The sequence below is a fragment of the Heterodontus francisci genome, chromosome 31, assembly GCF_036365525.1.
Source record: "Heterodontus francisci isolate sHetFra1 chromosome 31, sHetFra1.hap1, whole genome shotgun sequence".
NCBI lineage: Eukaryota > Metazoa > Chordata > Chondrichthyes > Heterodontiformes > Heterodontidae > Heterodontus > Heterodontus francisci.
Window position 1 is genome coordinate 58,357,309 of NC_090401.1, and position 25,441 is coordinate 58,382,749.

Here is a 25,441-nt window from a genome sequence, read left to right on the forward strand (position 1 = left end):
CTGCAGCGATAGTCCACATTTCTAATTTGATTGCATAGTGGTATTCTCAAACAATCTCCCCTTCATCATAGCACGGGACCTTTCCATGGTAAATTTTATCTACTGGAAGCTCAAAAGAGCGTCTTTGGGCATTTCATCACCTAACTAGCATTAACAACAAGACAGTAGATGACCATTGATTTGCCATCCACCCCCACAGATATATCAGTGAGAGCAGCAATAATCCTCCTTTGGTAAGTACTGTGTTTGAGGAATATGTATTTGACACTTAATAAACTGTTTCTATTGTTGTCTATCTACTGTCTCTGTAGATTGTCTGCCGGTGTACAACTCCCATGGAGAAATCGGTAAAAGAAAAAATCTCCATGTTCTGCCATGTAGGACCTGAACAGGTAAAATTACAAGCGGACGCCAGTTTAACGACAAAAAGCAAACGCAGAATGCTGCAGGTGCTGGAAATCTGAAATAAAGACAAAAAATGCTGCAAGTACTCAGCAGGTCCAGCAACATCTGTGAGAAACGTTTCAAGTTGATGAATTTTTTTCCTGATGATAAACTCATCAACCTGAACTGTGAATTCTTGTTTTTCACTCCATAGATGCTGCCTGACCTGCTGAGTGTTTCCATGAATTTAATGACTTGTGTTGCAGTAATGATACTATTATGAGTAGTTTAGAGGCTGGGTCATTAAACCTTAATTCTTCAAGCAGCTTTGTGCATTCTCCTTTCTCTCTGGAAGCAGGGAGAAGTAGTGGGTATTTGGAGCAAGATGCCAAAGCACAGTAAGGGGTGGGTCCTATTGGGAGACAAGCCATTTGGACTCTCTTTATGTTCCACACCAACTGGGCACAGAGAATTGGTTCATTCTTCATGATCACTAGTGCCAAAGCTCTCTAATGATTCAACATATATACTGCCAGTTTAGTCTTTTAAGTGTTTGGAAATGAAGGTGCCAGCCAACATTTTATTTCGTTAAAGAAGAGTTTGTTTTCTCTCTGTAGAGCCAGTGTTGAATCTGTTTGGGACAACCTACAGAAGTAATGTTGATGTTTGCCCTGGGTCAACAGCAATGTTACAATTATTCACCATTAGGCAAAGGCATATCTTTAACCATTATTTAAGACTGGTGATACTACAGAAAAGTCAAAATAGAAAGAGGGCAGTTTAGTTTAAGAGTCGCCTGAAAATCAACAACTGTAGCAACATGTATATTTGGTTTGATAACATTCCTGTGAAGTTGCTTGAGAACTTCTGCTACATTAAAGATGCTAGATATATAAGTTGCATCTATAAAGCATCTTTAATGTAGAAAAATGTTCCAGAACACTTTGCACAGAGGAAAAAGGACACCATCAGGATGCCTAAGTACTTAAGATTTTTGTTTTGTTTTATTTCTTTGAAAGTATTAGCTCACAGTCTCTCTGTAGAGAAGTAAAGGTGATGCTAACTAATGGGGTACACAGCCTAGTAATGGGATGTGAAATTTCATTGTGCATCAAGTTTCGTTGAATCTTAGCTGTGGATGGAGACGTAGCAGTGTGAAGGCCCACCAGGGAAGAAATCAAACTGTGATTCACCTGAGCTACCTTCAGATAATGTACCTCCTGGTTGGTAGTTTCAGAACATTATTGGCAGAGGCTGTGAACCACTCACAGGAGGAGGAATGTAATAATTAACAGAACAACTTAGAGAAAAATCTATCAAGACAGTGTGCCTGAAGTATCCTTTTTATTTTCTCAATATAATCAATTTGAAGACAAATATAGATTTCCTTTTTAAAATCTTGACTTCCATAATGTTTTTTGAAAAGGCTGCTTTGAAATGTTTTTGCAGTGTATTGAAAGCTCAAGGGGGTGCTGACTCTCTGTTCAATGTCTTTCTACCATTACTTTTCCAACTCTTATGGTTTGACATTCTACAGTCATTTCCTAGAATAATTAGGGATGCATTGACTTGGTATATACTTACACTAGTGTTGCTCTGTAAATGGCTTAACTAGCTCTATTTAATTGCAGGTCATTTGTGTTTATGATGTTTGTTCCCTCTACCGAGTCCCCTTGTTACTTGAAGCAGAAGGGGTGGTGGGGTATTTTAAGGAGAGACTGAACCTCCAGTTTGAAGCTAAACCTAGAAGACTATTAAACAAGTGGAAAGAGATGGCGGATAGGTACAGTATTTCTCTCTCTGCCTGTAACATTTACTGTAAATGGGTACTTTCATTTTTGACGGTAACCTAGGATAATTTCCTCATGATAGTGACTGGGCTTGTAATTTGAGTTTGTGTGCTGAGTGCAGGAATCCAGGGCATGATTGTGTAAACTTTTCACCTTTTGGTATCTTTGCAATACTTAGGTACGCCTGAGGTTTATCAATTTGCCTTTTAACCATATATATGATTAGCAGACTTCAAGAAAACATTAAATTTAACCTGTACCTCATCTGCAAAGGGAATTCAGTACAATAGCTAGTACTTTTTAAGGCTTAAGGGAGAGAGAGTGCCCTTTGTTATTTGATGACCTAGGATCAATACATTGAGTCTCACTGTTAGTATCTTCTGATCTTTTTATATTTCTTGTGTTTTATGTATTTGAGGGCTGTTGCTGATGGAGAACTGGATTCTGAATAATTACAATTTGGACTGGTGAAATGTACCACATCTTAGGAAGGATATATTGGCCTGGAGCAGGGCAACATAGCTTTACCAGAATGCTACCTGGACTCCAGGGGTCAAGCTACAAGGAGAGATTAAACAAACTAGGGTTGTATTCCCTGGAATTTAGAAGGTTCAGGGGTGATTCAATACAAGTTTTCAAGGGGAACAGATAGGGTAGATAGAGAGAAACTCTTTCAGCTGGTTGGGGAGTCGAGGACTTGGGGGGCATAGTCTAAAAGTTAGAGCTAGAGTTTTCAAGAATGAAATTAGGAAACACTTCTCCACACAAAGGGTGGTTGAAGTTTGAAACTGTCTTCCACAAATGCCAATTGATGCTAAATTGATTGTTAATTTTAAACTGGATTGATAGATTTTTGTTAACCAAAGGTATTGAGGGATTGCTGAAAATTGAGACATGTTGTTGAAGCTACATATATTAATACACAGGGCCCTGCTCTTTGCAGACAGAAAGAACATGTACGCACATTGCGACTGTTTCAGCTAAACAAAATAAGTGACAGTCATTCGCTGGTTCATTCCTCAGGCAATGCCTTGACTAATCAAAGTCAAGCTACCTGGTTTACATTTCAAACAAAGCTTGGCGGTTAACTGTCAGTCACCATAAACTGGTGCATTCCCCGTGCAACGCCTCTTTCAATCAGAGTTCATTTGCCAACCAGTCAATACTTTCTTCTCATAAAGTTGTTGTTTTCCCTTACATTGGTATTCTTGCGGATTGTCCTGATGAGTGCAAGAGAAAGCTTCAACGACGCGTCTCTATTTTCAGCAGTGTTCAAGTTCTGTACTACCAAATGACTATTTGTATTGAGGGATTTGGGCAAAGGCAGGTTTATGGAGTTAGGTCGCAGATCAGCCATGATCACATTGAATGACGGAACAGGCTTGAGGGGTTACATGGCCTGCTCCTGTTCCTGTGTTCTCATTATTTGTGCTCTCTGCAACGGCAGCCTTCGTAAGAAGCTTTCTTGTGAACTGAAACCTAATCTTGTGTGTATGGTTAGTGGGATGGGGTGTTCCTTAGGGCTAATAATGCAGCTGCAGGATTACAGAACAAATTTCCCACCTGATCTCTTCAGTTGACTAAAGAAACCACTGCACTGACAGACCATATAATTGGGCTCAGTTATAAATTAGAAAGTTAAATCGGTGGAAATATGGTACTTTCATTGGTAGACTAAATTCTTCTCTGAGATCAGCATATCCAATGTTTCCAAAATTTCTTATTTAAATGTATTGCTTTGATATTCATGTAGTCACTTTGGGGAATTCTGTCTTGTTGCAATGACTTGTATGTGTGAACTGAACATGAGAAGCAATCTCATGTCAAAAGAAGTCTTTCATGTCTCGGGTGTGAATTTGATAGAGTGTCTTTTCGTAGCAGGTTATTCTGCCCTGCTGATGGGATTATCATTACAAATAATGGCCCCTCACAATGGTGTACGTTGTGTAAGGAATTAAACCAATTTTGTCCCAATAGGAATCTGTCTTCAATTAATTCATGTAAGCAGAGGCTGAGGATCCTGACAAATCCTGTTTGCTGTATATTTGCCTCTTTGGGGACACACATGCACAAAGCCAGCTGAAATGCCTTTTAGAGAGCAGTTAACTGAAGCCACTGAATTATTATTAATGCTTGAAGCTTAAAGACAGGATTGCGTGTATTTGCTCAAATAACACACAGCCACAGAAAGCCAGCATGAGACCCTCTAGATCACAGTTAATGGAAAGTGTTTAAAATTTGTTAACTTTGGATTTGCTCAATTTGAATGGTAAGATACATCATAAAAACGTGATCATTTGAATCATGAGGGGAGACAGTGGCGTAGTTGTAATTTCACCGGACTAGTAATCCAGAGCCCAGGCTAATGCTTTGGGGCCATGGTAGATGGTGAAATTTAAATTCAATTAATAAATTCTGGAATTATAAGATAGTCTAATGATGGCCATGAAACCATTTATCGATTGTTGCAAAAACCCATCTGGTTCACTAATGTCCTTTAGGGAAGGAAATCTGCTGTCCTTGTGTGGCCTACATGTGACTCCAGACCCACAGCAATGTGGTTGACTCTAAAATGGCCGAACAAGCCACTCAGTCCAAGGGCAATTAGGGATGAGCAATACATAATGAGAGTGGTGAAGAAGGCATATGGATTGCTTTCCTTTATTGGCCAAGGTGTAGAGTACAAAAGCAGGGATGTGATGCTGGAGCTGTATAGCGTGCTGGTTAGGCTGCAGCTGGAGTATTGCGGCAGTTCTGATCACCACATTACAGGAAGGACATGATTGCTCTGGAGAGAGTGCAGAGGAGATTTACAAGAATGTTGCCAGGGGCTTGAGGGTTGCAGCAGCAATGAGGAAAAATTGGATAGGTTGGGGTTGTTTTCCCTGGAATTGAGGAGGCTGAGGGGTGACTTGATTGAGGTGTACAACATTATGAGGAGCCTAGATAGATTGGACAGAAAGGTTCCCCCTGGCGGGGAGGTCAGTTACCAGGAGACACAGATTTAAGCTGATTGGTAGAAGGATTAGAGGGGACATGAGAAGAAACTTTTTCACCCAGAGGGTGGTGGGTGTTTGTTTAGTTTGTTTATGTTTAGAGATACAGCACTGAAACAGGCCCTTCGGCCCACCGAGTCTGTGCTGACCATCAACCACCCATTTATACTAATCCTACACTAATCCCATATTCCTACCACATCCCCACCTGTCCCTATATTTCCCTACCACCTACCTATACTAGGGACAATTTATAATGGCCAATTTACCTACCAACCTGCAAGTCTTTTGGCTTGTGGGAGGAAACCGGAGCACCCGGAGAAAACCCACGCAGACACAGGGAGAACTTGCAAACTCCACACAGGCAGTACCCAGAATTGAACCCGGGTTGCTGGAGCTGTGAGGCTGCAGTGCTAACCACTGCGCCACTGTGCCGCCCAGTGTCAGGAGTTCACTGCCAGGAACAATGGTGGAGGCAGAAACCCTCAATTCTTATAAAAGGTACCTGGACCTGCACCTGAGGTGCTGTAACCTGCGGGGCTATGAACCAGGTGCTGGAAGGTGGGATTAGTTTGGGTGGATAGTTTATTCCGCCAGCGCAGACATGATGGACTGAATGGCCTCCTTCTGTGCTGTATTTTGATCTATGCTCTAAATGCTGGCCAAGCCTGGGACACCCACATCCCACAAACAAATAATAAAAAAAAAAGTGACAGATCTTATTCTGTCTCGCTGGTGATAAGGAAAAATTGAATGAGTGTCTGAAGCAAAGTAACTCCTTAATTCCATTTCTCGCTGTCTGTTAAGGATATGGGATTTCCTGTCGCGCAACTTTGTGGTACCTTAGTTTGCTTGCTTTTTTTGAAGGAAATCTCTTGGTTATGAATTAAAATGATTTAATTGTGTCGGATCATAGGCTTGTGACTCTAAAGTGTGTCAAGGAAAGGATTTCTACATTAGATTAGCAGGAGGTGGGGCGGAGCAGGTTCGAGGGAGCTTATGACCTACTTCTGCTCCTATTTCTTATGTTATGAAATACTCAGCACATGTGGCAGCATCTGCAGAGAGAGAAACAAAGTTAACATTTCAAGTCCTTCCATCAGAACTGGAAAATGTTGAGAGAGAGAGATGACCGGCTTTAAGCAGGCTGCAGGCAGGAATCTTCAGTAAACTTGTGAATTAATTTACCTCTATTGCAGAATCAATAATGCTGCTGGTTTAATCTACTCCTGCCAATGTTCTCATCACTTGCTTTGTTTGGACATATTTATTTGAATAAAGAGATATGAGAATTTGGTTTCCCAATTTTCCAAATCGAGGCTGACACTTCAGTTTAATACTTGAGGAAATGCTGCATTCTTGAAAGTCTCGTCTTTCAGATGAGACATTAAACGGAGGCCCCGTCCTACCCGCTCAGGTATATATTAAAAGATCCCATGGTGCTATTCAAATAATGGCAGAGGAGTTCTCCTGATTTCTTGACCAATATTTATCCCGCAAGCAATGTCGTTGAAACAAATGATCTGGTCATCTCATTGCTGTTTGTGGCCTTTGCCACGTGCAAATTAGCTGCTGCAATTCCTGATATTACAGCAGGAACTACACTTTCAAAAGTATTTAATTGGCTGTAAACTGCTGTGGGAGGTCCGGAGGTTGTGAAAGGTGCTATATAAATGCAAATCCTTTCCTCTTTTAGTCTGATGGTGAAAATCCGTGTGTGATTAGTTGAACTCTTTTCTTAAAGGATCCAGTACAAGAGTTATTTATTTAATCATATTAAAATGGAAAGCTTATACATTTTATTCAGCTCTTCGATTTCTGTGATAACTGTTCTATTCTCTTCCTTTCTAATTGCATAAACTAAAACCAGGTATGATCGCACCTTAGAAATTTGCTCCATTGCATTGGTTGGTAAATATACCAAGCTCTCTGACTCGTATGCCTCTGTCATCAAGGCTTTGGAACATTCTGCTCTGGCTATTAATCAGAAACTGGAAGTCAAGGTGAGCTAAGTAACTCTTTACTAAGATGCATTTCTTAAATTACTATGCTGTGCGATACCTGAATTATTATACTTCTTAAATTATGAGTTATCACGAATTCTTATCAGTAACAAATCGAGCTGAATGGATAAAAAAACAGATGCCCTTCAAATCTTTTAAAACTAAATCATATTTTCTCAAATGTTGCATTACTGGGTGCTTGGTTGTTCTTCACGCTAGTGTTAAGGTGAAACTTAGAAGAGCCACAACTTTTTTCAGACAAAAAAAGTTAATCTTGTTTGGCGTGAACTGCCTCAGGGTTTATGGCACACAGCCATTTAATATATTACATTAGAAAAGAGGGATGTAAAGGTGTCTAAAATTAGAACGTTGGAGATTTCTATCTCTGTGACCTATCAATGCAGTGTGCGTGGGATTGGAAAGGGGGACAAAACTTGAGGCGTCTCAGTAATCTAGTTGGCAGCAGCTTGCGGAAATCTGCCTTTCGATTATTTTTTGTAGCCCCTGAGTAAGCGGAAAACATGGATACTACATATGAAAGCAAAACACTGGTTTCTGGAAATCTGAAATCAAAGCAGATAATGCTGGGAGTACTCAGCAGGGTTGGCAGCATCTGTGGAGAGAGAAACATAGTTAATGGACTGAATTTCTCCTTGCGCAGTTAGGTTGCGCCGCCGGGGACAAAAGCAGGACCGACTCCGCTGCAGCGGGACATAAGGGTGGCATTTTGCCGGCAGCGGCCAATTAGCAGGCCACCACCAGGGCCACGGCCCAGCTGAGGCCCAATCAGAGGGCTGGCAGCTCAGCAGCGCCACCACTAGTGATGACTACTGCTGAGGCTGCGACTCGAGAAAGAGAGAGGGCACCTCAATGCCAAGGTGCCCTTGAAGAGCAGGCCCGTTAGTTTTGAACAGCCAGAGCTAGGCTGGCAGGCCCTGGCGATCGGGTTGGGGAGGTGGGGTTCGTGGCGGATTAGTCGCGGAGATGGCCATTGCCGCTGGGCGGGGCCCTCCATGGGCCATGCAGCACCCATCAAGGAGGGCCACCCCGGGAACCTGCTGGGATGCCACCAGGGTTTACCTGGCAGCGGGTCCTCCAGCTGTAGGCAAAATCCCCGCAGTTACAGATAAGGGGGCACACATTTAAAACTGAGATACAAAGGAATTTCTTATCTCAGAGGGTGGTGAATCTCTGGAATTCTCTACCTCAGAGTTGTGGAGGCTAGGTCACTAAAAGTATTTAAGGAGGAGGTAGATAGATCTTTGAAATCTCGGGGAGTTGAGGGGTTTGCGGAGCAGACCCGAAAGAGGAGTTGAGGCCTGGGACAGATCAGCCATGATCTTATTGAATGTTAGAGTAGGCTTGAGGGGCTGAATGGCCTACTCCTCCTATTTCTTATGTTCTTATGTTAGGGGCAGGAAGTGGCCCTTAATTGGGCCCCTAAGTGGCTTTCGCCACTGAGGTTCTTGCCTTGGCCATGTGAGCCGCATGGAAGATGGCAGGATCCCCAAGGACACATTGTACAGCGAGCTCGCCACTGGTATCAGACCCACCGGCCGTCCATGTCTCCGCTTTAAAGACGTCTGCAAACGCGACATGAAGTCCTGTGACATTGATCACAAGTCGTGGGAGTCAGTTGCCAGCGTTCGCCAGAGCTGGCGGGCAGCCATAAAGGCGGGGCTAAAGAGTGGCAAGTCGAAGAGACTTAGTTGGCAGGAAAAAAGACAGAAGTGCAAGGGGAGAGCCAACTGTGGAACAGCCCCGACAACCAATTTTATCTGCAGCACCTGTGGAAGAGTCTGTCACTCTAGAATTGGTCTTTATAGCCACTGCAGGCACTGCTTCACAAACCACTGACCACCTCCAGGCACTTACCCATTGTCTCCCAAGACAAGGAGGCCAAAGAAGAAGGTTCATGCCACTGGCAATATGCCATGGCAGCGAGAGGACGTCGGGCTCGCCTCCTGCCGCCTTCCCCTACCATTATCACCGGCCCTCCTGCCTCCCAGTGTATTGCCATAGGTGGGAAAATTCAGCCCAGTGTTTCAGGCAAATGACCTTTCATTAGAACTGGGAAAAGTTGGAAATATAATAGTTTTAAGCAAGTGAAAGGAGGGAGGTTGGGAAAAAGAACAAAGGGAAGGTCTGTGATAGGGTGGAGTGCAGGAGAGATTAAATGACACAAGAGTTAATGTTGCAAGGCCAAAGGGAGTGGTAATGGGACAAGTAAAGAAACAAAAGATGTGTCTAGAGGAGGTGTGAATGGCAGAATGATGAACAGCTGCCATCCGAAAGAAAGGAAAAAGAGCAACGAGAGAACAAAACAAAACCAGCAAAGAAAAATGGAACAAAACGGGGACAGAGTTTATGATCTAAAATTGTTGAACTCCATGTTGAGTTCAGAAGGCTGTTAAGTGCCCAATTGAAAGATGAGGTACTGTTCCTTGAGCTTATTTTAGGCTTCGGTTGAACACTGCAGCAGGCCGAGGGCAGAAAGGTCAGATTGGGAGCAAGGTGGAGAATTAAAATGACAGGCGGCCGGAAGCTCAGGATCACAGATGTGGATTGAACGGAGGTATTCTGCAAAGCCGTCATCCAGTCTGTGTTCGGTCTCCTCAGTGTAGAGGAGATTATATCATGAGTAGTGAATACTGTATACTAAATTAAAGGAAGTATATGTATAGTATATATGAAGATTGTTTTCTTAAAACACATAAGACTCGAAGTGAGTAAAAGAGTATCATCTTTCTTCAGTATATTGACTCTGCAGATTTGGAGCCTTCTAGACAACAGGAGGAGCCAGTCAAGTACCATGAGGCCTGGCAGAACCTATGTAGTGCCAAGTAAGTGTTTAAAATAATTCTCTTTGCATGATTTTCCCCATATGTACCACACAAATATCCCAGTAAAATGCTCTTCATGCACATTTCCGATAAGGTGAATAAATACAAATTAGCTGTTTCAATCTGCACACCTTGGGCTGAATTTTACCACCCCTCTGACTTCGGGGTTATGGTGGGGGGCTGGAAAATTCTGCCGGGAAGGCCACGCCACATTTTACTGGTGGCGGCAAGGTCTCGGTGTGGCATCCCCCCCCCCCCCCGGCCGCTCGGCAGCAGAGCCTTAATCTACGTATGCTAATTAAATTAAAATGAATGCATAAGCATTTACCTAGTAGCGACGGCCGTCCCACACCAGTATTCCAGCTGCTGGCCGGCACTCCCATGCCTTCGGATCTCCTTACGGAGAACTGAGGCGTGACACTGGGGGGGTTGCGGGTGAGGAGCGAAAACACTTTCTATTGGCTGAGGAGATAGTGGAATGGGGTTGAAGGACAAAGGTAACGAGGTTCCGGGGGGAAAGGTCGGGCGAGGAATTAAGTTTATTTTGATTGGGATAGGCCCATAAACAAACATTGTGGGGGGTGGGAGAGGGGATTCCAGCTTTTAATTAGTTTATTAATTAGTTAGTTTATTAATAAATGTGCAATGACTGTCTCTTTAAAATGTTCCTGCACGGCTTGAAGTCTTTAAAAATGGCGCCTGCGCGGTGGCACCAGACGGCGTTGCCGGGGACGGAGCAGCACCCCCTCTACGAGCCGCTCTGCCCCCTCCATTTAAATGAGCCCCCTGCGCGAAGTATCGCAGGGGCTCAGTGACGGGCGACCAGCGTGGGCAGATTGCCAACTTCAAAGCATGCCCCCGTGATTTGCGGTGCCCTCATAAAATTCAGCCCCCTGTTTCTAACGCCACTATTTTGGTTTTTATTTTCTGGGACATCCGTATTAAATTACTGGCATATGAAAAGTTGATGGAGCAATGAAGACTGAAAGGCATTGAAATGACATATTACAAGTCTCCCACTCATAAGATGTCCCCTCAATTGAAATTTGAAGTTATTAAGTCTTCAGGGTAAAATTTCTGTTCCAAGAATAAAGAGCTAAGTAAGTAAACCCAGGAAGATATTGTGCTTTGAAAAGGCAATGGGTCAAAGCTAGGTGTCATTAATGTAGACCAATACAAGATAACAAAGCTGGAGAAGGGAGACAGTGGAAAATTCTTTTTTTTTGTTCCTCCTATTAAGCAGGTGGTGCATTTGGAACCAATCACCAATTTAAAAATCCCTGGTGTTTTTAAAGAATCCAGTCTAGCAAGTAAACTAATAGAATTGCTGTATTTGCATGCATCTTTGTTGCTGTGGTGTTGTGGCCATTTGCTGTCTATGGTTTCTTCTTGTAGTGGAGTTTTGGTTCCTGGTGGTTTCGGTATTCGAGGAACGGAAGGAAAGATTCTTGCTATTTCTTGGGCCAGAAGACAGAAGAAACCTTTTTTGGGTAAGAGGATAAATCTGACTCACTGGTCTCCAATGCACGCTTATTTCTGGTCTCTGTCTGTATTCTCGGTTCCCAGTTGGTGGCTATGTCTTCATTTACGTAGGCCCTAAGTTCTGGAATTCCCTCCCTAAATCTCTCCGCCTCTCTTTCCTCAAAACCTACCTCTTTGACAAAGCTTTTGGTCATCTGCCCTAAAATTCCTAATATTGTGGATCGGTGTCAATTTGTTTGACAACACTCCTGTGAAATACCTTGGAATGGCTTACTATGTTAAAGGTGCTATATAAAGCCAAGCTGTTATTGAATTATCCAGTATATCTACTATTCCTACAACTCCATTACACCCTAACAGCAAGAAAAAAATTGGGTGACTCTGTGATCTGGCACTCAAGTTAATTGTAATACTTGGAAAGTGGTGGGGTAGATTACTAACGTCCTGATCTCACTGAGCGTTAGATCATTAAATCGAAAGGTTCACACTCTTAAATAAACAAATGCAGCACTTTCTATACAGGGAAATGTTGTGGTTTCATTGTTGCTGCAGTTAGACTGATAAACTAAAGTCTGCCTTTTGTTTAATTTCAGATCGTTATAGAAATGATCCACCACAGGACATTAGATCTTAGTAAATATTGAAGTCGTTCCAATTATTGCACACATTATTCCAAGTTAAAGTTTTGACACATTTTCCTGAAAAGCAGCAATGCATCAACTGCTCAAGAAAGAATGGAGTGAACACAGCTTGTACTGGGAGTGTGTTAAACTATCCACTACACTGTGGCAGAATGGGCTGAGAGGAGGATGGTTTCTAATCCGAGGTCTCGCTCAAGGGTTGTAAATTATAGACCGCTACATCTCGTTCTGTGTTGTGAAATATCCTCCACGTATACCTCGCACTATTTTAAAGAACAATTTCAGCCACCGCCCCACATCCACTCCTACCGCACTTTTAATTCGTAAATGACTTACAGACTCACTAGCTTTTTGCTGTATTATTAATCAAAGTGGTCTGTTGTCTTCAGGTGTGTGCCTTGGAATGCAGCTAGCAGTTGTCGAATTTGCACGGACTGTGCTTAACTGGTCAGGTATGCATGAACATATCCCATCTATTTGCTGAAATGTTTAGCGTTTATACCAGTGTATGATTTTAGTGCTGTTGCATTGCTTGCTGATTGGCCCCATGCCAATCATGTCACATGACTAGCGGGGAACAGTCAACAAAGAAAACCATGATTACACTTGATTGCAGAAACTTAAAATTTAGGCTTAAAAAAAAGACCAAATGTTTGAAAGTTGCAGTAACTAAGGATCCAAAAAGTCAAATTCTGATTAAAGTTTTAATGGAGGCCTGGCCCTGTGCAGGTCTGGAACTAAATATATGAACAAGCACAACAAGCAGAGGTTGCAACACCTGGGGCCCAATCAATTACAATTTATACTTTTTAAATTCTCCATTCATGAGCAGTGTCGAGGAGTTAAGTTAGTATTAAATTGTGACTTGGACTATTATTTTGATATAAGTCAAGTTTCGAAATATTGGGCTGAATTTTGCAAGTGCCTCAAGGCTGCGAGTCGTGTTGGGGGGAGGGCGGGGGGGGGAGCGGTAAAATTCTGCGGGGAGAGGCCCGCCTTGATCCACAACGTTGGGAAGTGTCCGGCGCATATTACCGGCAGCGGGGGGACCTCGGTGTGGGCCCCCCCCCCACCGTCTGCCTTAATGAGATGAAAATAAACTTACTTGCAGGTGGCGGTCCTCCCACGCCGATTTTACGGCCGCTGTTTGCTCTTCGCCCACCTTCGGAACTCCATGCCGGAGTTCCAAAGGCGCGCGCAGGGCGAACAGCGGTGTACGGAAACATATGGAGTTCCGAGGCGAGAACCTGGTGGGGAGGGAGGAGGAATAAAATTTTCAGGGCTGGAGGGGTGGGGAAGACTATTTTTATTGGCTGTGGGGGTGGTGGGAAGGGGTTAGAAGCCAAATGTTAGAAGGTTGTGGGGGGGGGGTGGGGTGGAGTTCGGGTAGGGAAAAAGGCAAGTGTTGGTCATATTGGGCATTGAAATGGCCTTTTGGGGGGGTTGGGATTGGGCCTTGATATCTTTATTGTCAAATATAAATTCTGAATTACTTACCTTTTAAAAATTTAAATTTCATCTAAGGGCTTAAAGTCCTTTAAAAATGGTGCCGTTGCCAGACGCCGGGGTCACAGTGGCAGCCTCCTCTACGTTGGGGACAGCCGCTCTGCCCCCTATATTTAAATCAGCCCCCGCGCGTAATAAGACGGGGACTTGAGGACGGCTCATCCGCGCGGGGTGCAGGCCGCCATCAGAGTGCGCCGCCACGAGCTGCAGTGCACTCGTAAAATTCAACCCATTGGCTCGGATTTTGCACTTAGTGGTGACGCTCGCTGCTGACCTCAAAGAAAGTTGCTCGCCATGATTTAGCGATCTCTGTGGTGTGAATTTCCCTTTAGTTTGAATATGGCACCAAGTCAATAGGATCTCCAGGTGTCCAGCAATAATGATGCCATCAAACAGGATAAGCAGCCAATCACATTAAACTATTCTCACAGACAGCAAATCATGAAGTAAAATGCACTGATTATCTTTCACTTGAATTACATTTTATAGAGAAAAAAATAAATGATTGGGGCATGCACATGGGATTAAAGTCGCAACTGAAACATTACAAACTTGGGAAAAAACACATTATTTTAAAAATGTGATTTTATTATAATGGAGACATCTGGCATTCTACAAATATAAAATTAGTTTTCGGGACCAGAGAGGTTTGCCAGCTGTAATTATGAACTTAGTACACTATTTAAAACCCTGTTATACCTCATTCAACAAGGTGTAACTTTTTCAAGGATTTTTATAGTGAGACTAATAAAGGTCAAGCTGTAGTCAGTTCAGTGATTTCTACTTCACTGCAGTCTGGGGGAACTTCAACAGTGCATCCTATGGGGAAGTGTAGAATCACAAATCAACTTCTGGATTTTGTGTTCAACTGCACATGTGTGGACTCCAGACGTTGCTGTCAGTTTCTGTGGAGTAATGATGGTGAACGTTAGTAGTTTCAAAATCCAGCCATCGCCTTTTCATGATTTTTAATGCTTGGCTCAATTGATTTTTTATCCCTGGTGACTTCCATGTGTGTTTCTGGATTAAAACTTCAAGAAGTAATTTTCCACTCTTTAAAAAAAAATGTAGTCATTTATATTCTCTTGTTAATGTTAACAATTTGAAAAATGTACAGTTCACATTTAATCAACTCGGTAAAGCTGGCAAATATTTTTCAAAATGATAATTTTCATTGCCTTGTTTTTCCTGTCACGGAATTTTATTTTTTAACAGCTCCATTTTTTAAATAGGGAAAATGAGCTCTCAAAATAGTGCAGTGAGTATATAAAATACTTGCCAAATATCAGCCCTTTTTCCTCTAATCAGTTTCACTATGTAATTGTTGATCCTGTGGTTAGGTTTATTCAGGGTAAGAAATATATAAAACTTGTATTTTATATACAGTACGTTTTATTGCATGTATTTGCTTTCACAGATGCCAATTCTACTGAATTCAATCCGAATACAAGCCACCCCGTGGTATGTATGCAATGTCCACGAAGTTAATTTTTCTTAAACACTTCCTACATTTCAGGCTGAACTGGTAAGCTTTGAAATGAGTAGGAATGTCAGTTTTGCCTGTCTTTTTATGTTTGCCTCTTGAATAGTGATAGAATCTTTAGTCGCATTGCTGTTTGACAGAAGGTCCACTTGCCTTTGCACCTGGCCTGGTCATTCATGTGTAGCTGAACCTGCGTTGGTTGACATTTCACTCTCCCATTGCTATGGAATTTACCGTAGATCGCACCGCATAAGTCGACCTTTGCAGCCTCTAAATATCAGTGCAAAAACTGGGTTGACTTACATGCTGAGTATAAAATATGATCTGCCGGTGTGGGTGGTTGCCATTTTGAAATGTGAAAAAAAACCACTCGTAATTCATATTAAATTAATGTGGCATGGTGTATTTAATAAATTAATTCTACAAAGCTATCTTTAACCACAATCCAAAGCGTTTTAAAACCTGAAAAATCCATTGCCTTCGGCAATTCAGCAGTTCATCAATTCATTCTGGGTCACTTTGGCTATGGCATCATCATAAAGATCCCACTCTGGATCCGAGGTGGCGCTTTCGGTTTCATAGTCATCCCTCCATAATAAATTATCTTTCTCTCCATCCATTAAATTGGATATTTTGTATTTTTTAAACAATCAGGTGACAGTTTGTGCACTAATAACTTCCTGCGATTTGATGACGAAACCACACAAAACACCAAGTGGGGCAGTGCACATTGTGAAGGTTTTTTCTCCGTCAAACTATCCTCCTATTCCATTCGACGTGCACATGGTCTGTGAATGGCTTGTTGAGGCACACGTCCAAAGGTATAACTGCAATGTGGACGTTATTTCTTCACAGTTACCTCTTGATTTCATCAGTTCTATGGGATTTGAACACATCCTATTCTATGGGCCAGATTTTAAGAGTTCATCGCCATTCCCAGCGGCGGGCAAGATAATGGCAGCCCGCAAGCTGCAGAGCCGCCACAATCTCCTGCATGGTGGCTCATTTATATAGTCGGATCAGCCTGTCCCTCTCCCCCAATCATGTGAAAGGCCGCGGGCTGTCTGACGCCAGCAATGGTGTCAGCTGCCTGTGCGCAGGTGGTGGCGCCGTTTTAAAAGGGCAGCTAGCCCTACCGGCTAATTTAGATTTTTAAAGCGACACCCCCCCCCCCCCCCGCCCCAAAATCTATGGAATAAAATTGCAACGCCCCTTCACCCCCAATAACAATTAAATTAAGTATCTGCCCTCTTTTTCCCCCCCCCCCCACCCCCAAAACACTTATCTTTGAAATATGACCCCCCCCCCGTACAAAGTTTAAAGTTCATTCCTTCTGACCATCCCCTACATTGATGATGATTATTTGACCCTGTATGCCGCCCCCGCACCCCGCACTAAAAACCTTAACTCTGCCGCCCCCGACTCCCCACCAGCGTCACGTCTGCTTTCCCCAAGCGGGGAAGTGAAGGCACGGGAGTGCCGGCCGCCGCAGCACTGGCGATTATGGGGGGCCCAGAGGATGGAAAGTAAGTTTATTTCAGTGTATTCATTTTATTAATTTAAATATTGAAATTTAGGTCCCGTCGCCCAGCCGCGGGGGGCTGCCACGGATCCTCGCTTCCGCAGGGAGGATCAGGTTCCGTGGTGGGCCTCTGCCAGAACCATCTTCCGGCCCCCTTCACCAAGGAGCCCGAAATCGGGGCCCCAGTAAAATCCCGGCCTATGTAGGCCACCTGGAAGCCTATTCCAGACATTATCAATCCATAAGCTTCACTCCATCCTCATCCATCCAACCATTGCCATGGATATGCCTGAAACAGCTGCAGGGACCTTGACGATCGGTATGGTTTTACATTTTAAAATTACCATTGGCTTTAATTTCGTTCTATTAGCCATGCAGGCTAGTACCACTGTGAATCCTGTCTTCTCACGTCCTGTAATTTTCAGTCGAACTGTTTTCGAACCTTTCAACTCCACAGTTTGATTGCTGGGCATATCAAAATTCATGGGCGTTTCATCCATGTTGCCAATGTGGCACGGTGGGTACTCTTGTTTTTGCTGCTGTCTGATGATGAATTGCTGGAAACTGGTCATTTTGTTCCATAAAGCGGCTACACCAACACGCTGTTGCTCTGAAATGTTTGCTGGACTCAGGTTTTCTTTGGCCCACTGAAGTGTAAATATATATTGCATTTCTGGTGACGATGTAACCATTCTGACAATTTTTGAGGACCCATTCTGATGCAGTCTTAAGATCGGATCAGTGACTGGTCCTGGTTCTCATGGCGCACTTAGTCTTGGGCATCTTCTTAAGGGCGGATTCCTCCTTCCATTCTCACACCAGTTTTCTACTCACACCGAATTCCCTCACTGCAGCACAGTTATTTGACGAGTTAGCAAATGTTGCAATTTTTAGAAACCAGCTTCTTCATTCGTTTTGCTGGAGGACCCATTTCTTTTTGTCGTTCGCCATGCGGGGTCTACTCTGTGTGGGCGTGTCTTAAACTCACCAAGGCTTCTTCGACAGCAGCTTTCAAACCTGCGACTTCTACCACCTAGAAGGACAAGGGCAGCAGATGCATGGGAACACCATCACCTGCAAGTTCCCCTCCAAGTCTCTCACCATCCTGACTTGGAACTATATCGCCGTTCCTTCACTGTCACTGGGTCAAAATCCTGGAAACCTTCATAGCAACACTAGCATCCCAAGGACTGCAGCGGTTCAAGAAGGCAGATCACGACCACCTTTTCGAGGGCAATTAGCGATGGGCAATAAATGCTGGTCGAGCCAGCGACGCCCACATCACATGAACAAATAAAAGAAACTTGCACGTATTTGCAGCAAAGCCAGTATCGCCTGCTTGATCCCTTGTGCCCAATTATAAGGTAAGTAAAACATGCATTTGTGGGGCCTAAAATTGAGGCTAACTACTAATGCAAGTATAGCATGTAGTGGCTGAAAATGGGGGTCAACTTATATGTTAAGTATATGCAAAAACATGATTTTTGGGGTCAGAAAAATAGGGTCAGCCTATATGTCGGGTCGACTTATATGCCGTGATCTACCATAGAAGGTGTATTATTCTCTTGTCTCTTTCATGGCCTCATTCTTTGTAACCCCACTATTTAAGAAAGGAGCGAGAGAGAAAACCGGGAACTACAGACCTGTTAGATTCTAACATTTTCCCTACAACTGACAAACTATTATAAAGGATGAGATAACTAGACACTTAGAAATAATGATATGATTGGGCAGAGTCAACATGGATTTATGAAAGGGAAGTCATGTTTGACAAACCTGTTGGAGGTTTTTGAAGATGTTACTTGTAGCATAGATGAAGGAGAATCAGTGGGTGTGGTATATTTGGATTTTCAGAAGGCTTTTGATAAGGTACCACACAGGCAGTTCGGAAACAAAATTAGAGCACATGGGATTGGGGGTAATATACTGGTATGGATTGAGAATTGGTTAACAGACAGAAAACAGAGTAGGAATAAACAGGTCATTCTCAGGATGGCAGGCTGTTACTAGTGGGGTACCACAAGGATCAGTGCTGGGGCCACAGGTGTTCAAAATCTATATATAAATTATTTGGATGTGGGGACCAAATGTAATATTTCCAAACTTTCAGCTGACACTAAACTAGGTGGGAATATAAGTTGCGAGGAGAATCCAAGGAGGCTTCAAGAGGACTTGGACAGTCTAAGTGAATGGACAAGAACATGGCAGATGGAATATAATGTGAATAAGTGTGAAGTGATTCACTTTGGTAGAAAAAACAGAAAGACAGAGCCTTTTTTTAAATGGTGAGAGCTTGGGACGTGTTGATGCCCAAAGAGACCTGTTTATGAATCACTAAAAGCTAGCATGCAGGTGCAGCAAGCAATTAGGAAGACAAATGATATGTTGGCCTTCACCGTAAGGGGATTTGAGTACAGGAGTGAAAATGTCTTGCTGCAATTGTATAGAGCCTTGGTGATACTGCACCTGGAGTATTGTGTACAGTTTTAGTCTCATTATCAAAGGAAGGATATACTTGCCATAGAGGGAGTGCTACGACAGTTCACCCAGACTAATCCCTGGGATGGCGGGATTGTTTTATGAGGAGAGATTGAGGAAACTGGGCCTGTATTCTCTAGAGTTTCAAAGCATAAGAGGTGATCTCATTGAAACTGACAAAATTCTTACAGGGCGTGACAGGGTAGATGTGGATAGGATGTTTCCCCTGGCTGGTGAGTCTAGATAGAACCTGGGGACATAGTCTCAGAATAAGGGGCAGACCATTTAAAACTGAGATGAGGAGGAATTTCTTCACTCAGAGGGTGGTGAATCTGTGGAATTCTCTACCCCAGAGGACTGTGGAAGCTCAATCACTGAGCATGTTCAAGACTGAAATCGATAGATATCTGGATACTAATGACATCAAGGGATATGAGGATAGCGGTGTTGAAGTAGATGATCAGTCATGATCTAATTGAATGGCGGAGCAGGCTCGAGGGCTGAATGGCCTACTCCTGCTCCTATGTTCCTATTCTTTGCTAATCCTGCATTCATATTGCCTTGAATGTAAAAATCCGTTCCCTTGTCCCATTTTCACATCATTGGTTGCAACGTGCCATAGTTTTAAAAATTCTTCTTCTTCCCTCTTTCCATCTCTCCTCAGGCTTAAATCCAATTTTAGGATTACAGGAGTAGATGTTGGTGGGACGGTGGGGGAAGAGAGGGGAAAGAAAGGTATGCAGAACTTTAACTAGGAATGATCTTCTTTGGCCTCCTTATCTCGAGAGACGATGGATAAGCGCCTGGAGGTGGTCAGTAGTTTGTGGAGCAGCGCCTGGAGTGGCTATAAAGGCCAATTCTAGAGTGACAGGCTCTTCCACAGGTGCTGCAGAGAAATTTGTTTGTCGGGGCTGTTGCACAGTTGGCTCTCCCCTTGCGCCTCTGTCTTTTTTCCTGCCAACTGCTAAGTCTCTTCGACTCGCCACACTTTAGCCCCGTCTTTATGGCTGCCCGCCAGCTCTGGCGAACGCTGGCAACTGACTCCCACGACTTGTGATCAATATCACAGGATTTCATGTTGCGTTTGCAGACGTCTTTAAAGCAGAGACATGGACGGACGGTAGGTCTGATACCAGTGGCGAGCTCGCTGTACAATGTGTTTTTGGGGATCCTGCCATCTTCCATGCGGCTCACATGGCCAAGCCATCTCAAGCGTCGCTGACTCAGTAGTGTGTATAAGCTGGGGATGTTAGCCGCCTCGAGGACTTCTGTGTTGGAGATACGGTCCTGCCACCTGATGCCAAGTATTCTCCGGAGGCGGCGAAGATGGAATGAATTGAGACGTTGCTCTTGGCTGACAAGAAAGGTATGCAGAACTTTAACTAGGAATGATGTATGGAAAGAATATATAGTTATATGAGCATGATATTATTTGTTGATTAGAGCTGATTCAAAAACTGGCTATCAAACAGCTGTTTATTGTAAGGCAGATTGGCAATTTTAAGCTGTGTCCTTTTCATCAGTGGACACGTTGGTTGAGACAGGGTGGCCAGGTTCATTCCCACCAGTACTGACAGGAACATTTATTGAAAGAAGTATGTTGATTGTCTCATTTGCCACCCACAGTGAACATGTTTGGTATTGTGGAAGAATGGGAAACTGACTGATTGTACAGTGGGTCAGAGAATCCAAAAGTATACCGAATTGAATGTGTTCTAAAAGACGATTTGTGTTATAGTTTGTTACTAATCTTGGAGGGATACAGATATGCCAAGGGGTGCGATTGGGCTACCACGATGTCGCTCCTATTTTCAAAAATAAAACTGTAAGAGGAGTTTGTTTTATCCGATTATCCAACAGTCGTAGGAGATGCCCTGAACCTCTTTACGTAAGGGAACAAATTCTGTAAGATTGCAAAAGAGATTAAAGAAACGGAGTCTGAACGTTACTGCTGTATGTCCTTAATGATTGGCTGTGCTTCACAAGGTCAGAAATGTCAAGGCGTCTGAAATGGAATGCTGAATGGCTACAATTGAAGTCATGTTGTCTTAACACCTGCTTCATTAAGAAACAGCAGCAGCAGTAGGCCATTCAGCTCTTCAAACCTGCTCTTCCATTTAATACGATGCTGTCTGATCTCCTACCTCAGTTTCACTTACTGCACTATCCCCATATCCCTTAATTCCCTTAGTATCCAAAAATCTATTGAACTCCGCCTTGAATACATCAATAACTGAGCATTCACAGCCCTCTGAGGTAGAGAATTCTAAAGAGAAAAAAAATGTAAAAACACGCCATACAACAAATGATAAGGCCAATTAATTATAAATAGCGAGTTTAATACTGGTATCTTATGCTACTTGAAGATTTTAAAATTCTCTGTCACATTTTGTACAGGTGATTGACATGCCAGAACACAATCCTGGAGAAATGGGAGGAACCATGAGACTCGGCAAGAGAAAAACAATACTGAAGGAAACAAATTCAGTCCTAAGTAAGAGTCTAATTTTATATTGTTGAGTTGCATATCTTGTTTTCCCATCCCTTTCAGCTGCTGTTTGATAGCTGCTGCTGTTTGATAGCTGCAGCAGATAAAAGAGTAGCAAATGGGCTATGGACTCTGGTCTTAGGGAGTGATCCTGGTGAACAGGTCCGAATTACTTGCCGTTATTTGAAACAAAAACAAACCATTGGACGTAAGCTGCGTAAAAACACCATGATTATTTTCTATGTGACTGTGAGACTTGCTATAGAATTAACTTCACAGTCTTGCCGCATAGCCAATTAATGAGCTTGCGGTAATGGGAACACTGCCTGTACGTACCGGGTTCCTGGAGGAGAACGAGGGGGAGTGTTGGGGGGTGTACTCTCTCTCTCTCTCTCCCCCCAAACCCTCCCCCCTCTCACAATCTGTATAACAGAAAATTAAGCGCTGTTACATTGGTTTTGTCTGATATTTTTCCCTTTGAAATAATGCACTATTTAAGGTCACAGTTTACACCTAGAGCCACTTACGATGTGGACTGCATGAACAACATGGATGTCCCCGATCCACTTCATTCAACAAACTGTCCTGGATACTTGGTACAACTATAATAATTTTTTCTGTAGTTTTGGCACTGATTGGTCAGCAGGCTGGTTTGAACAGTCAACTTTATAAGTAAGTGGAGCCAAGGTAATCTACATCAGCGAAGTGTCAGGTGTGAGGAACCTAGAAATGGTCCTGGATGAAATTGCCTACCTTGAGAAGTATGACTGGAGGGTGAATTTTGAGGATGCTGCAGTTTGAATCAGTCCATGGACTGTGCAACGTTTATTTCAAGACATCTATTTCCCTCCACCCTCCCTCTTGTACTCCTCGGGTACCTCTGACTGCTAAGAGCACTGAATGCAGACATCCTGTGACATTAAGCTCTTGGCATCAGTGCTAGCAACAACCTCCTGGAACATGGTTAATAATTAGGCTGATTCAGCAGAGCACTGTTCTAGGTATGAGGGAAGTTTGGCAGCTTGAAAGCTTAGATAAACTTTCACCAAGACCTCTGGAGTGAAGCAACCCTGAAAGAAATGAGGTGCAATATTCTCAAGCCTGAATATTGAGTTTGGTATGAGCTCATAGAGTCAATTATGGCACAGAAGGAGGACATTCTTCTCATCGAGTCCATCCTGGCTATCCACAGACCCTGCAAGTCTGTTTCCCTCAAGTGGCCATCCATCTTCCTCTTGAAGTCATTGATCGTCTCCGCTTCCACCACCCTTGTGGGCAGTGAGTTCCAGCTCATTACCACCCGCTGCATTAAAAAAAAGTTCTTCCTCATATTCTCACTGCATCTCTTGCCCAAAACTTTCAATCTGTATCCCCTAGTTCTTGTACCATTAGTTAACGGGAACAGTTTTTCCTTGTCTAACTTATCCAAGCCTGTCATAATCTTGTATATTTCTATTAAATCTCCCCTCAATCTGCTTTGTTCTAAGGAGAACAAACCCATTGTTTTATTTATTTTATTTTAATCTACCACCATGGGCCATTACCAGATGGGAATCATGTGAGTGGATTTTGCTGATTTTGTTTGTGAATATGGTTGAGATATGCCTTCAGTTGGTGGGTAGCTTTTAATAACCTTGCAGCAACAGTTGTGGATTCTGTATGTGAATCTATTTAGATGTGACATAATCAGGTTAGGTTACAACACCAAATTAATGTAAATGCAATAATATTTCAAGTTCTTGGGTAATGCAGCCCAGTGGGATCAATACCTAAAGCTGTGAATGTTGCTGAGTGTAATTTATTTCCTCTCCAGCATTATTTCATACAGCCTAATGTATGTGCAATACTAACTTATAAATAATACAATTTATTTTTCCCCCAGAGAAGTGCCTGAACCAGTTGTTTGTTTTTACACATCTTCTACTTTTACTTTCATTTGATACCGAGGAGTAATTTTCTTTTGGTTTGTCCGATTGGAAAGGGACAACGTCCCAGATTGGCCAGGCAATATGGTTTGGCTTCGGCGAGGAAGTTATGCTCCCTGAAGCTGAGATGCAAATCATTTTAGCCAACGATCCCACTTGAATTTGTTCTAAAGAATTGATGGGTTGGTCCCTGCAAAGCACATATGATCCCTGTCAAAGAAATATATAATCGCTTTTTTTAATATGCACATGAATGTAACAGCGCAGTGAATAGAGTGGAAAGAACAGACTGAATATGGGTAAAATATGGAAAGCAGTGATTTACTAAGTGATCTAGTGTGCTCTCTCAATAAATCACTTGGGACATTTTACAACATTCAGGGTGTTTTATAAATACAAGTAGTTGTACTTGTTTAACAGTGCAAGTCTCCAAGAAATACCACAAATATTATAGCACAAAGATTGTTTTTTTATTCATTCAGGGGATGTGGGCATCGCTAGGCCAGCATTTATTCCCATTCCTGATTGTCCTTGCCTCTTTGAACTGCTGCGGTCCATGGGGTAGGTATACCCACAGTGCTGTTAGGAAGGGAGTTTCCAGGATTTCGACCCGGAGACCGTGAAGGAACGGCGATTATAGTTCCAAGTCAGGATGGTGTGTGGCTTGGAGGGGAACTTGCAGGTGGTGGTGTTCCCATGTCCTTGTCCTTCTAGGTGGTAGAGGTCGCGGGTTTGGAATGTGCTGTCTAAGGAGTCTTGGTGAGTTGCTGCAGTGCATCTTGTAGATGGTACACATTGCTCATTGCTGCCACTGTGCTTCGGTGGTGGAGGGAGTGAATGTTCAAGGTGGTAAATGGGGTGCCAATCAAGCGGGCTGCTTTGTCCTGGATGGTGTCGAGCTTCTTGAGTGTTGTTGGAGCTACACCTATCCAGGCAAGTGGAGAGTATTCCATCACTCTCCTGACTTGTGCCTTGTAGATGGTGGACAGGCATTGGGGAGACAGGGGAGGTGACTTATGCGCTGCAGAATTCCCAGCCTGTGACCTGCTCTTGTACCAACAGTATTTGTGTGGCTAGTACAGTTCAGTTTCTGGTCAATGGTAACCCCCAGGATGTTGAAAGTGGGGGATTCAGAAATGGTAATGCCATTGAATGTCAAGAGGACATGGTTAGATCTGTCTTGTTGGAGATGGTCATTGCCTGGCACTTGTGTGGTTGAGGAGTCACGAATGGTGCTGAACATTGTGCAATCATCAGCGCAAGGCCCCACTTCTGACCTTATGATGGAGGGAAGGTCATTGATGAAGCAACTGAAGATGATTGCGCCTAGGACACTACCCTGAGGAACTTCTGCAGAAATGTCCTGGAGCTGAGATGATTGACCTTCAACAACCACAACCATCTTCCTTTGTGCTAGGTATGATTCCAACCAGTGGAGAGTTTTCCCGCTGATTCCCAGTGACTCCAGTTTTGCTAGAGCTGCTTGATGCCATACTCAGTTGAATGCTGCCTTGATGTCAAGGACAGTCACTCTAGCCTCACCTCTAAAGTTCAGCTCTGTTGTCCAAGGCTGTAATGAGGTCAAGAACTGAGTGGCCCTAGCGGAACCCAAACTGAGTGTCAGTGGACTGGATGTGGCAGGACTGCAGAGCTTAGATCTGATCCGTTAGTTGTGGGATCGCTTAGCCCTGTCTATTGCATGCTGCTTCCGTTGTTTGGCGTGCAAGTTGTCCTGTGTTGTAGCTTCACCAGGCTGATACCGCATTTTTAGGTATGCCTGGTACTGCTCCTGGCATGCCCTCCTGCACTCTTAATTGAACCCAGGGTTGGTCCCCCGGCTAGATGGTAATGGTAGAGTGGTGAATATGCCGGGCCATGAGGTTACAGATTGTGGTTGAGT

At 43.4% G+C, this 25,441-nt stretch overlaps 1 protein-coding gene across 1 annotated transcript in view; it reads left to right on the forward strand.

Annotated features, from left to right (window-relative positions):
• Positions 1-25,441, forward strand: part of ctps1b (CTP synthase 1b) — a 54,908-nt gene that overhangs the window by 14,822 nt on the left and 14,645 nt on the right. Inside the window, exons 7-14 of the mRNA XM_068011707.1 lie at positions 312-392; positions 2,016-2,167; positions 7,041-7,173; positions 9,928-10,016; positions 11,412-11,506; positions 12,529-12,591; positions 15,063-15,106; positions 21,526-21,622. Coding sequence (XP_067867808.1) covers positions 312-392; positions 2,016-2,167; positions 7,041-7,173; positions 9,928-10,016; positions 11,412-11,506; positions 12,529-12,591; positions 15,063-15,106; positions 21,526-21,622 — 754 coding nt within the window. The remainder of the gene's footprint in view (positions 1-311; positions 393-2,015; positions 2,168-7,040; positions 7,174-9,927; positions 10,017-11,411; positions 11,507-12,528; positions 12,592-15,062; positions 15,107-21,525; positions 21,623-25,441) is intronic.